The sequence below is a fragment of the Bombyx mandarina genome, chromosome 01 (assembly GCF_030267445.1).
Source record: "Bombyx mandarina strain Sakado chromosome 01, ASM3026744v2".
In the NCBI taxonomy this organism is placed as follows: Eukaryota; Metazoa; Arthropoda; class Insecta; order Lepidoptera; family Bombycidae; genus Bombyx; species Bombyx mandarina.
This window is the reverse complement of record NC_143208.1, coordinates 15,905,386-15,919,806: the sequence shown is the minus strand read 5'-3', so window position 1 is coordinate 15,919,806 and position 14,421 is coordinate 15,905,386. Positions and strand designations below refer to the sequence as shown.

At 35.0% G+C, this 14,421-nt stretch overlaps 1 protein-coding gene across 8 annotated transcripts in view; it reads left to right on the top strand.

Moving 5' to 3' along the window:
* trio (trio Rho guanine nucleotide exchange factor) overlaps window positions 1–14,421 on the top strand; it is a 166,194-nt gene that overhangs the window by 72,084 nt on the left and 79,689 nt on the right. For all 8 annotated transcript variants that reach the window (XM_089735254.1, XM_028187433.2, XM_028187431.2 and 5 more), the window contains exon 30: window positions 987–1,245. In XM_089735254.1, coding sequence (XP_089591380.1) covers window positions 987–1,245 — 259 coding nt within the window. The remainder of the gene's footprint in view (window positions 1–986; window positions 1,246–14,421) is intronic.

The window sequence follows — 14,421 nt, the reverse complement described above, 5'->3', positions numbered from 1 at the left end:
TATGAAATCCGTTATGTTTCAAAAAAATCTATCTTGTTGACAGAGCCAGCTCCATACCATGCGTACCATTTTGCGTTTTATATATTATTAAAGGAAACAAGACCGTCCCAAGCTATTTATAAAATATCCAATTTTCGTAATACACTACCGTTTTCGTGACCTTGATAGAAGCCTCGCCACGAAAGCAGTGCTTTGATTCGTATTCGGACGACTGATAAGTGACCCTCGATTCATTTTTAACACATGAATCATTTTGAATTGATCGAAGTGTCGATGTTTTGTTCACTTACATTTTATTTATTTCGTGCTATGGTAATAATTTCCGATTTCGTGACAGTTGAATTTTAACTGGGATGTATTCATTGCTGAAACCATTGTACGTGCTATCTGTTGATATGCCCATTTTTATCTAATGTAGGCGATCGATCTTATCGTTTATTGGTATATTTCCTTATCGGTAAGCGATTGTTAGATTGTCATCGATCCCTCGACGGCCGATTCCAGTAAACTCTTAAGAAAACCCCTTTCTCGTTGAGGATACTGAAACTGATATGAAATTCCAAATACGAGTTCGGACTTTAATTAAAATATCATATACATAATTTAAAATATCTTTGTTTTTCTCTTAAATTTCTTTTCTTAAATTTTCTTAATAGTGGAGTTTCGTGCGATTCGTTCCTTTTTTTGTTTTAATAAAAAGTTTGTTAGCTTTTTAATACTTAATTATTTTCCAGGTTTCTCTCTTTAGGATTACAATAATATATAAATAACACTAAAACTGTTCCAGCGTAAATTTTTAACGAAGATCTCTTAAGGTTTCGAAGATGCCACTTAGTAAATTAAGAATTGCAAATTACCTTGGTAATAGAGAATTAGCATTTTTTATAAACTCAAATCAATTAGAAACTGACCCACATCTTAGAATTAACGATATAGCCATGCCGTCGACGAGTGATGTATTTTAAATATATTTTCTTTTGGTGCAGGCCGGACCAGAAATGACATGGGTGATTTATGAGCACACCTCGGGTGGAACTGGTGAACTAACCGTGACAAAAGGCCAGCAAGTGGAGGTGGTAGAACCGTGGACCACTCGGCCCGACTGGTGGGTGGTCCGGGTTCCAGGGGAGCCACCACTAGAAGGTGCAGTACCAGCTCAGGTGCTCAAGCCGCAGCCACAACATCCGCCACATAAGACATCACCCTCCAGACGTCCTCTAAGCCAACCCTGTGAGGAAACGCTAGGTAAGTTGAAGAAATTAAAATAACTAGGACTAATTTATGTTTCCTAGAATAAGTATTAAAAACTGGAAAAACATAAAAATACCATAATCAGTTAATATTTTGTTCTATGTTCTCTAAATTTTCGTATCGTCATCACAATGGATGCGCAAAAAAATTTTGTCACACCGAAAAATATGTAGTACCAAAATAATAGCATTAATTAATTATCAAAATCATATTTTGTATCCTGCGTTACTTACATCTCTGCGAATACCTACTTCATCCGTTCTAATTGAAGTTTGGTGCCGTTGTTGTCATGCGGAAAGTAGGTACATATTATGTCGTACGTCAAGATACAATAGGAGGCTTACAAGTTTTAATAAGTTACTGTATAATACAAAGATAGCCAAAGCGCAGTCTGCCACGATTTAATTAGTAAAATGCAGCATATATTTAAAAATTAATAATGCGTATTGATTTTTAGTGTAATTTATCAGATTTTTACTGGTGGTAGGACCTCTTGTGAGTCCGCGCGGGTAGGTACCACCGCCTAGCCTATTTCTGCCGTGAAGCAGTAATGCGTTTCGGTTTGAAGGGTGGAGCAGCCGTTGTAACTATACTGAGATCTTAGAACTTATATCTCAAGGTGGGTGGCGCATTTACGTTGTAGATGGCCATGGGCTCCAGTAACCACTTAACACCAGGTGGGCTGTGAGCTCGTCTACCAATCTAAGCAATAAAAAAAAAAATTATATGAAATAAAGAATAAAGTTTAAAAGAACAAAAAAGTTGCATAAGCAAGTCGAGAGCTATTTTCATTCAACTTGGACATTTGTAAAGCGCGCCGAAGATAATATTATGACCTTTTGACGGCATTACGTGCATAAGTATTTAATATGCTTGCGGGCTCCCATACTGCTTTATTTAATGGTAAACTCCGACTTAGGATCACCGCCTTTTGAGCAAATTCAGATATAAGCTTTTAGACCTCGCGTGATACACGCTGTTATTCGGTAGGTAAATCGTTAATTTTTTTAATTGAAATACCGTTTCTCATTTTAATTTCAAAAATCCTCTTCTATCAATGAAAACCAACCAAATATTATCGAGGACATGCGTGACGTATTTCAAATCCTATATCCGTATCATCAAAGAAAAGTCACTTTGTTTCAAATCCGAATTGACATGTGAATTACATGATTTTATTTTTATGTTTTGTAACATTCTCTTTGTCAGAATAAAGCTCGAAGGTACATACATATATCAATTAATTGAATACCGAGGCTCTGTTATCCTAATTTCTATTTGATATCGAAGTAGGCATATTTTAAAATTAAATTACTATATAGTTATTAAATTATTCAATTATAAAATGTTCGTGGAATTTATTTTGGAACGTGAGTAAAAAAGTACAGCAATTCATTTCATAAGTTATAAGTTATTTTATACCCATACGAATCAAGAAATCAGATAAAAATACTGTACTTATTTGCGATTTATCTTGAAATTGAATGTAGATAATAAACGCTATACAAATACATCATTCTCTTCTGTATTTCGAAATAAAACAGAATTCAAAGTATTCCTTTCTCCTTTAGGGTTGTAAGAATACTTGAAAAGTAGCAATAAGTAGTATGATTCATTGTTCTGAGCTTACGAGGAACAAACAGCATTACAGCATTGGAACTCTTGTTCATTCATGAAATAAAGATGCTGTTGTACATTTTAGTTGTTACAGTTCATTGTATTGGCCATGTTTCTATTATCTATAATGAGAAGTAATGAAAAGAACGCTAAGTTAAAGACTAAATTTCTTTCAATTTAATGTGCAATGAATGTGTGTTAGTACATTTTAAGTTAATGTTTTTTCTTCAACTTTATCTAATATCGTTTTAAAAATGAATTTTGTGCCTGTTCCTTCAGAACGATGGCGTTCTTCCCATACATATTTACTTATATATATTTACCCATATGAATTTACCCATATATATTTACCCTCAACAATTGGTGGTTCGTAATTTGAAAATTATCGATTTACATATAATCATTCATCGCTTAGTCCTTTATGTTACACGAAAACTGTCAAAGATGTTATTCATAATTGTTTGATAGAGCTAAAAATTATTGGTTACGATATAAACCCATTATAAACGTTTAATATTCTGATTTATTTTTAGTATTTGAAGACTTTTTACTTTTATTTTTATTTCGAATGGCTATTGCTGGAGGAAAGTAGCCAGGGCTTATCAACCTTTGGTAAATAAATCCCGAGACAATTGGTAGGTTTTGTGAGAGGATTGAAAGTGGGTACGGATGTTGGAGGGACGCGAGCCGTATAAACACTGTTCTAGGAGCCTAGGTAAATTTATAGATCATAGCATGTTAATAAAAATTAAATGTTCTTGAAATCGGGAATGCAATTGGGTTCTATCGTTACATAAAAATAACAGGAAAATGTAAAGAATTCTTATGAAAAAACCATGTCATCAATAATGACAACATTGTCTTCGAGACACGGAGATGAGTTCATCTTATTCCTGTGATCGTCTTCCATTCCGCTAACTCCATCGATCGATAAGAACAGATAAGTAATCTTTGTTTTCTAATGACTAATTAAATGTTGAAACATGGTTTGATCGTTGGGTGCGAAATCGAATTGATCTAAACGTTGAAATAATTTGTGATAATGATATTTTCTAAGTAACGATATCGTCATGTTTGAATTTGATTTCAATTGTTTATGAATATCTCTAAATTTACATAAAAAATTTTATTCTTTTTACAATTACTATTTGAGTTTAACGTAATTTAAAATGCGTGCTTGAATTTTAACATGCATAAAAATTTTCATACATGTTTGAAAGTTAAAGGGTTCCGACAAATTCTGTACAAATCGAATCCGTTTTTGTCATCTGTTCAATAGAGTGCTAGCAACCAAACAACTTGTAGCAGTCGTAGTATAGAACTGTCTGCTGGGATTGCAGCGGCTCTTGTTGTTACCCAGGAACATTGGTTTTAAGAACAGATAAACACATACAACCAATAAAAGCTTAATAATTGTGTAGAAAAGATTGAGAAGAATATACATGGTATTTGAAAATATATGGAATTTCACAATATTTATGAGTACAACTCATCAAAATTTATAGGTTTAAATAAGACTATACATATTTCATTATATGCTTTTGCCTATTTAGAAATAAATGATCTTAATTCAATTTCGTATCTAAATAAGAGCTAGAATCTTGCTATTGGAAGTGTTGTCGTTAATATTCTTAATGGGGCCGACGAAAGCCCTGGGGTGGAGAACGAGGCTTCGAAATGTGTGCACACTTACCGATAGTGGAACGTAGGGTTTTTGCTTTTATTATTTCATTTTACTTTAATACGTTTTTCCTTTGTCATGGGAGTCTTTCATATCCCGAGTTACAGGTATGATTTTATTTGGTTTTATTCTATCTTTTCGAAAACATTATATTTTCATGTAAACTTAAATTGAACGGTAAATGTATGTAGTAAGATGAAAAGTACTTTAGAACGGGTAAATCTTAAAAAAAATTGTATAACTCATTCTGGTTTACCTTCATATTAAAAGTGAACACATAGCAATTAAAATACCACCTTTTAGCAGCGTTAAGCGTCAGTGAGCTGAGTTTTAAGTGGTAGTTCTGTTATTGCTACCCTTTTTTTTAAACGCTGGGGAATCCATTTACGGATTATTGATACCCTGGTACACTACTTCATTGGATAAGTGTTCCCATATGAGTTATTGATACCCTGGTACATTACTTCACTGGATAAGTGTTCCCATATGAGCTCTATGTCGATATTGTCATCGTGAGATAGCTCAATAGCCCATGGCAAGCTGAATCAAAAGCACAATAACTGTCGGCGAGAAAGGACGCTCCGGGTGGGATATATGAAACGATAATACTTCAATTTTACTATCGAAGTTTCCTATTTTCTAGATTATAGAACTCTTGTTTTAGAATCTGGTTAAAATGCTGTTAACCCCGTTTCGAAGAACTTAGAGCTTTCTCAAGAATTTGAGTGACATAGTAATGCTCATAGGGTTGGAGGACGATGGTTTGTTCTGAAACGATTCATTTTATCTATATCGAACGTAGCACAAGTCTACAACCCGCGAACATTGTATTTGCTCTCTTCCACATCGACCGTAGAACACTTAGAATTAAATTGGAAACATACTTCCATCACAACGTTGTTAGGTTTTGTGTGATTTCCACTTACTGCCATACGTGTTGTCTGTCGTGTCTCTTTGTCATTATGGATGCACTTGAATCCAGTTGAGAGATGCTTTGAGTCGCGGAAGTGCCACCACTCTAATAGTTTTTTTTTTTATTGCCTTTGTAGGCAGACGGGCATACGGCCCACCTGATGGTGAGTGGTTACCGTCGCCCATGGACTTCAGCAATGCAAGGGGCAGAGCCAAGCCAAGGACGCGGCAGAGATCACTTTCACGTACTGCTTTCTTTCGCGCAATAGCGCCGCGTCCTAATCGCGAAGATAGGACTCGACCTATCGCTGCCGATCGCCATAGCTACGATTCTCGGCAGCAACTCGACTTCTGCTAGTCCACGATTTCGAGGAGGTCTCGGAATGGGAGACGGACAATTCTTCTTCCCTCTTGGCGCCATACCGATGTCGCTGAGTCGGGGGCCGGAGGATGGCGTTCGTCCTCTGCCATCCTCTGGTCACGAGGCGATTTGAGGAGGTCGAGGTTGTGCCGCATGCTACCGTCACTCTAGAACGCTGGCACCAGGAAAATAAGATGACGCGGTAGCGGCTGGGGTCCACTTGGCCGTTGTCACTATCGTCGCTGGACGTACTGTGGAAGAGCCGGTCAGCAGTGTATCGCGTTCCGACCTGGCCGGCTGGATCTGACCCAGTGAGGTATCCCGGAACATCAGTGTAATCGCCCGGGCGGCCTGACGTTGTTGGACGTCGACGATTGTCTCGACGCGCCGTCAGTCGAGCGTCCTCGAGGTGGCGCCGCGAATCTGATTGTAGTGTTGATTGAACACAGGAACCCGCCTACTCTTCTGCGGTTCTGGTCTCGGGCAAATATCGGACGTCGGGTGAGATAGTGCGAGGGGAGTGAGTCTCAGAAATAGTAATTTTGTTACAAATTCAACTTGACCTTTAAACTAGGGATTTTCCTCCGTTACGGGTGCTGGAAATGTACACCAGTAAATATCAGATAAACAAGGCGAACGTACTTTTTTATATTAAACGAGTTGCCGAAAACTTGAATGTTACCACAGCTACGTTCGTTTATCAAGTCCCTCGGCTACGGCTACGAGATTCGAACGTTCGGACAATTAGTTTTAATTAAATCGATAACCACCTAACGAATACTGGCCACCGATCTGAATAGGTTTATAATGACCGATCCCATATTCACTAATTACATTGTCTTCATTATAAAAACGATCATGTGCGGTGAATATTTCAACAAGACTAGTTTTAGATTGACGGTTAATTAGTCCACACGTTTTATAGGTACTTTACACATTGTACATGTACTAAATCGGGAACGAACAGAATATTAAATTTTCCGCAAAGTTTTTCGCAACTTTTCCCTATGTACCGAGCGTTTCTGTACGTGTACCGGATGCACCGTAGACGTCTGGCTATGATAAATTGAGTCTCAGGAAACTTTTTCTTGAATCTCGGATAGGGTGGAATATTCAAAAGTAGATGGCGAGGTAAACGGTCGTTTTCGAATTACCGGGCAAATGCGATACGTTATTAATTTAGCCAGCATTTATTGGCTTAATCTAATAAGCTTAAATTAATAAAGGAATATCATGGTTGCTAACAATGATATCCTGGAAATTCGGTCTACCGAATTGGCTTGGTCGAAGAATTTACTCTTTTTGTTCTATGAACTGGCGAATCGGACATGTTCTGATCACGCATGTTTCTTCTGGTTTATTACTATTAGTAGTTTATAATTACAAAAATAACATTTTAGGTACATTTAAATATATAATATTGCCGAATTTTACAGGAGTCTCTTTGAAAAGAAATATATTATGCCCATTATACCTTAACATAATATCCACGTCTTTTAATTAATCATTCATAGCTTACGAATTAAGAATTAACATAAATAAATTGAATTTAACCGAACAAAGACAAAGAAGCATTCAATATGTTAAGCAATTACATGAGAACAAAATATTATTGTTTGATAATTTGTTTAGAAATAGCTACTTTTTTTCTAAAGTTCCAATATCTAATTTATTTTGATAAATATTTCGGTGTTTTGTTATTTTATCTAACATAACATCCTTTATTTTTACAAATCTACTCTAATATGGCATTTTTATTCATTGGTGAAATTCATTTTCCATTTTCTCGCAAAACAAACACTTAGGGGATGAATTTATTAAACTCCTTTCTGGATTATTCGATTTATATGCGCAATTGCACTTAAAAGCACTTTACAGCGGTTTGTTCACTCACTGGACGACGTGATTCAACTATTTTCTTTTCAATTATAACGTTTGAATAATCGCATTTAATATTTATACTAACAACGTTAAAAAAAGGGAAAAAATAAAACTGAGGAAGTTCATTCATGCGATATTACATTCATTGAAATTTTTCTTCCACATTTAAAAAAATAAACATTTACAATAACATGTTTAGAAAAAAAATCACCTAAAAATATTTCAAATACCTAAAACGATTTTTAATTATGTCGGCGACTCGCTAAACCAAAAAATTACATTATATTCATAATGTCCGTAAAATCTTAATGAAAATTTCCGTTTCGTTTGCTTGTTGACGTTTTCTTAATTTACATAATTAGAAACTGAGTTGCACTTCAAGCAGAAATTCAGTGTGCGTTTTTATTAAATTTTAATGATTTTATGTACCTACATAATATATATATATATATATATATATGTCATAAGACTGTATTATTAGTAACTCTATTAAATACAATATTTAAAAAATATTTTGAACAAAAATCTACTCGTCTAATAAGCAAGTGACGTTTTTAGAATAAAAATTGATTGTAAAGTTTTACAAATTGATTTTTTTCCTACCTATTCACTGGTTGGTAGCCTAGAGGGCTATTAAGCTACGCCGGGACGAGTAGGTGAGCTCACGGGCTCAGTTTGAGAGAATTTGCTAACACTAGCCCTAGCAAGAGCAGTGCCTCGCATAATCTACTCTACCGGATCGGAATCGCGACCCACTGAGAAGATCCGACGAGAAACTGAGTGGTCTGTGTCTAGTGTGAGGCTTAGTTCGTTCGTCGGGTGCTTGAGGGTCCTAAAAGTACCGAGAATGAATCCGGGGGATCTGAAAAGACATGTTTGGGCGACTGCGGCTTTGCGTTGTCCCGTCGCGATCAAGGTTTTACAATAAGCACTATATATGTAACTCTAAAAAACCCTTTTTGTTTTTTCGTTTACATACATTTCATAAATATAATCCAATACGATGTCCAAATGAATTTGCGAAAATTGGTCTTCTTGTTGTCTGCTTGTGGGTAGGTAGGTACCACGTGTCAGAGTATCGACGACTGAATTTTTTTCAAAGGATAATAATTAAACTGTTCTTCTGATAAAATATAATACTTTGATATACACTGTCTCGTGTCTTAGACATAGTTATGTTTGTGTGGTGTTTATATTATTCTTGGTACTTATACTTCAATTTCCTCATCCGAACTTCGATAAATGCATCCTGGAACTGTAGATGTAACTTTTAATATTATTATGTTATATAATTTGAAACATATTATATTGCAATATGCTCGTATTATATTTTCCTCAAGTCGCTTAAGTATTAACAACCGTATATATTATATTCTAATACAGTGTTTAATCTAATCTTATAGAACGTTTCCATTGTCTGCCCAAACCCCGTCACACATGATTGTTTAATTCGAACGTCCTACGTACATAATAACATACATTTTACGTATCTATATATTAATACGTGAGGCAAAAACTTTGTATCCCTTTTTACGAAAATTGCGCGGAGTATGAAATTTTCCACACTTATAGAGAATATAGAGAAGTGCACAATGCTAATATTTTTTTTAAATAATGCATAAAAGATACATTAAATCAATAAAGACTACATTACACACACCACATACCATGTATTTGACGCACACACGCATGCCTACTATTTATTGTCAAACTTTTGTTCTTGACGTCTGTTGTCAAAATGAGAATAGATTAAATATTGTTTGTCTTTACTAATTAATATTTTTTATAGTGTAGCCTTGGCGAAATTTGTGATTATAGAAGTATAAAATACAATCATAATAGTGTACAAATTTACAATTCCAATTAATTATAGTCGAATTTCGACTACTACGGGACCTCTAGTACGTATAATTACATACAACTACATACATGCACTCAATTTTACTATCGTCTGCTATGAGACAAGCATTAATGTTTTGATATACAAATATAGTGGCAAATGTCTCTGCAGTATTCGGAAAATACGTTTTCCGTTTGAAACATTTCGCCTGGATTAGACTAGAACCAGGGCTGTATGAACTTGTTGTCGGAAAATGACTAATTAATATCAAAGAGCGTAATGATAGAGCAAAGCGGATTTTCTCTCAGGCGGTTTACAAGCTCGACGTTCGAGTAAACTGTTTAACAAGGCACTTTAACGTTATTTCACTCAAGTTCTGTGCGTTTTAACATATCGTCTTCTCGCATTAAAACAGTATAATCTCAAAACTTACTAATTTTACAGGAGAGTGCTTTAAGGCTTAACATGTGATCTTTTTAATATTAATCATCTTTGCAACATTTATTTTTAATTTTTTACCAGTTACATTATCTGTCTTTTAAAGTAAGATAAAATTATGTATTAATTTTGTTAATAGTAGTCAAAATAAAGGTAAAACAAAAAAAAACAAAAAAACGAAACTACGCTCTTTTGACAGTATTTATGAGAAAAACACTGGTGATACCAAATGATTCCGCATATTAATTCAATTTCGAATATATTTGGAAATTGTACACTTTTAATGCGAAAAGACGATATAATGATATTAACGGATAAATGTAACATGTAGGATGTTTGTTTTTGTTATAAATTCAATAATTTTAGTGAAATAAAGATCTGATCAAATGAAAAATCAACGTGTAATCATCTAATACTCAATAATTTTTATATTAGACTAAATAGCAAAACTTATTAAAGTATATCGATAATACATATTTTGAACAATATTTGATAATGTTCTCAGCACAGTGTATGTGTAACATTCGGTCGAGTAAGGTCGCAATATATAGTAATCAATAACGTCGACCCTGTCGCCGCGAATTACATACATCCAGGATGCAATCTTCCCCCAGTTGGTACGCTAGGGTCCCCGTCTGTCATAGATTAAGTAACGGAAGGATTGAACTCACACCAAATTATCTGATACAGTCATGGACACTATAGACAGCACAAACAAATCTTTAAGATGTACATTAGATTTGAATTTTAAACTTTTGAATGTTGCTCAATTCATATTATTGAATTTATAAATAATTAGATTCTAAACTAAGTTATGAAGTGAACACACAAGAACACACACAAAAATAAAGTCGCAGATAAATACACGGAGCATATGTGTAAGATCTTCCATCACCGTCGTTCAGCTCTGAGTGTTAAGATCTTGAGGCTTGCATCATAATACGAGCTCAGTCAGTCATGTTATCACGCTTCGATTGATAAATCCGGGGCATTACGACTCAATACAATTACAAAAAAATGCTTTTTAAGATGAGATTAAGATTTTATTATGCAATGCATGCATATTATCATGCATCATTTTAGCATGATAAAACTAAATAGTTTCCTTTTTATATAGTCTACATGCATCAAAAATTTATCGTAAAATTTATCTCAGATTCATATGCTCCAGACTCGTTTGTTGAATTGTATTGAATTCTTGTACAGTGAAAATAGGAAGTCCTCAGAATTGGTGTGCGCGAGTCGTTTATCAAATCTATCTATATATTAATACGTGAAGCAAAAACTTTGTATCCCTTTTTACGAAAATTGCGCGGACGGAGGAGTACCAAATTTTCCACATTTATAGAGAATATAGAGAAGAAGTGCACAATACTATTTTTTTAAAATAATGCTTCAGAGATACATTAAATCAATAAAGAAAACATTACACACACTACATACCATCTATTTGACGCACACAGGCATGTCTACTATTTATTGTCAAACTTTTGTTCTTGACGTCTGTTGTCAAATTGAGAATAGATTAAATATTGTTTGTCTGTATTCATATTTTTTTATAGGTAGTGTAGCCCTGGCGAAATTTGTGAAATATAAAATACAATCATAATAGTGTACAAACTTACAATTCCAATTAATTATAGTCGAATTTCGACTACTGCAGGACCTCTAGTGATTTACAAAACTTCATGGTCGCGATTGACAGCATTCAGTAGTAGATACATCTTTATATTTGTATACATAATTCTACTGTGTATGTGTGTATGTCACTGAACTCCTCCTAAACGGCTGGACCGATTGGAATGAATTTTTTTGTATGCATTCACAGGACGTCTGTCAGGTCCGCTAGTATGTTTAAATAATAAAAGATTCACGGTTTTATAAACAAGCAATCGTTGTTCTATGATGATTTCAATTAACTCGGTGCGCGCGGGATTGCTTTGTCCGTTTGTTACATTGACGAATGCGACCTGACTATTAAATCACTTGTCACACGCATACACACGTTTGCAGCCCCAATATTTGAGTATACAATAAGCTCTTTGAAATCCACGCTGATTGACTACCCGGTTGGTCAATATGCAAGTTCTAGCTTTAATGAGTAATGACTCGTCTTAACTACTTGGCTCTCTCATCGCAACAACATTCGACGACAAACGAATATTGAAAATTGGAAACAGCTACAACGTGAAATATTAATTATTAATCAATTACACTTCTATTGATTCTTCAGTCGATCGACAATTACTAAACCGTTTCAGTTAATTATTTGCTAACAAGACGGCTACGTAATTATACGATAAGTTAATCAGCTTACAAAATGTCATTTAATTAAACGTGCTTACTGTTCAATCGAAACAAACTAGTGTCTTTTATTGTTAATTTTTTTTTATTGCCTAGATATGTGGACGAGCTCACAGCCCACCTGGTGTTAAGTGGTTACTGGAAACCATAGACATCTACAACGTAAATGCGCCACACACCTTGAGATATCAGTTCTAAGGTCTCAGTATAGTTAAACGGCTGCCCCATCCTTCAAACCGAAACGCATTACTGCTTCACGGCAGAAATAGGCGGGGCGGTGATACCTACACGTGCGGACTCACAAGAGGTCCTACCACCAGTAATTACGCAAATTATAATTTTGCGGGTTTGATTTTTATTACACGATGTTATTCCTTCACCGTGGAAGTCAATCGTGAACATTTGTTAAGTACGTATTTCATTAGAAAAATTGGTACCCGCCTGCGGGATTCGAACACCGTTGCATGGCTATATACGAATGCACCGGGCGTCTTATCCTTTAGGCCACGACGACTTCAAAATAACACGGTAATTGTTTTTTTAATAGTCGCATGTAATGTAATTCAACGGAAAATGAAACCAGGTATGTAAAGCCATCACTGTCACGGACACATGTTTGCTTTAAAATATTTTCCTATCCATACGGCCCGTGCACTGAATCGTAATTTTGCGTGTAAAAGCAGTTTCAACGTTATATCGATCGTATATATTTCGATAAAAACTCTTTGTAAATTGTTGTTTTTTCGTTAGACTTTCGGAACTAATTAATTAATATATTTCCATTAAATAAATTTATATGATATTAAAGTGTTGAAATCATTTAAAAAGAAGAACGCAGACGTAATTATGAATGAACAACCTAATCATAAACAATCAGCGTCACTCATGGACATTATTACAGGAATGTTTTGAAAAGAAAAAAGAAAGGCGCTATTAGTACCGTAATTTGCCCTAATATATGAGATCGAAGTGTCAATTGTATTGTATAGCGGCTATCTCCCTATAAAAAAAAAAGAAGACACGTAGCGTACGGGCTCAAAATATACCCTACCGTCATTTTTTTTAATGGTTTTGTACATTTTACGCGCCTAGGCCTATCTATTAAGCTACTATGACGTTAACATAAATTTATGTATAAACTGACTAAACACTGTATTAAGAAATTCAACACGACTAAACTTTTTTATTTTTACAATAGGTTGGGGAAAAAGTCTTTTCGTATTATAGTATGTATCAACTTGTAATAAAATCTCTTTGGATAGCCAAATAGTATAGACTATTTGTATCTGGCTGGTTTTGTATCATTAAAAGTTTAAATATTAAAGAAGATAATTTCAAATTCAAATTAGGAAAATGTGTGATTTTTATTGATTTTTCGTACTGTCAAGATGAGTGAATCTAATGAAGAAATTCGATACATTTTAAAATTTTACTACAAAAAAGGTTTAAAAGCCACGCAAGCCCCGAAAAAGATTTGCGATGTTAATGGAATTAGTGCAGTGTCTGTGAGAGTAGCACAAATTTGGTTTAAGCGTTTTCAATCCGGAAATTTTGATGTCAAAGATGCACGTCGCTCTTGTCGCCCTATCACGTATTAACAGGATGCCATTTTTGAAAAAGTGGAGCAAGCTCGGCATATCAGTCGTTACGACGTAGCTGAAGAACTGGGAATTGATCATAAAACAGTTTAGGTGCATTTGAAAAAAATTGGGTACACAAAAAAGCTCGATATTTGGGGTACCTCAGGAGTTCACTAAAAGAAACCTAATGAACCGTGCACTCATTTGTGATTCTTTATTACGACGTAATGAAACCGAACCATTTTTGAAGAAACTGATGACAAAAACGTGCGAAAAAGGTCGTCGTCAAAGGCCGGTCAGGCTTCACAGACTGGCGAAACCCGGGCTACTTCGCAACTAGGTGATGCTGTGTGTGTGGTGAGATTGGAAGGGCATTATTAATTACGAGCTGTTACCACCAGGCAAGACCATCGATTCTGAACTCTACTGCGAACATCTGATGAGATTAAAGCAAGAAGTTGAGAGAAAGCGGCCGGAATTAATCAACAAAAGGGGTGTGGTTTTTCATCATGATAACGCTAGACCTCACACATCTTTAGCCACTCAGCAAAAATTA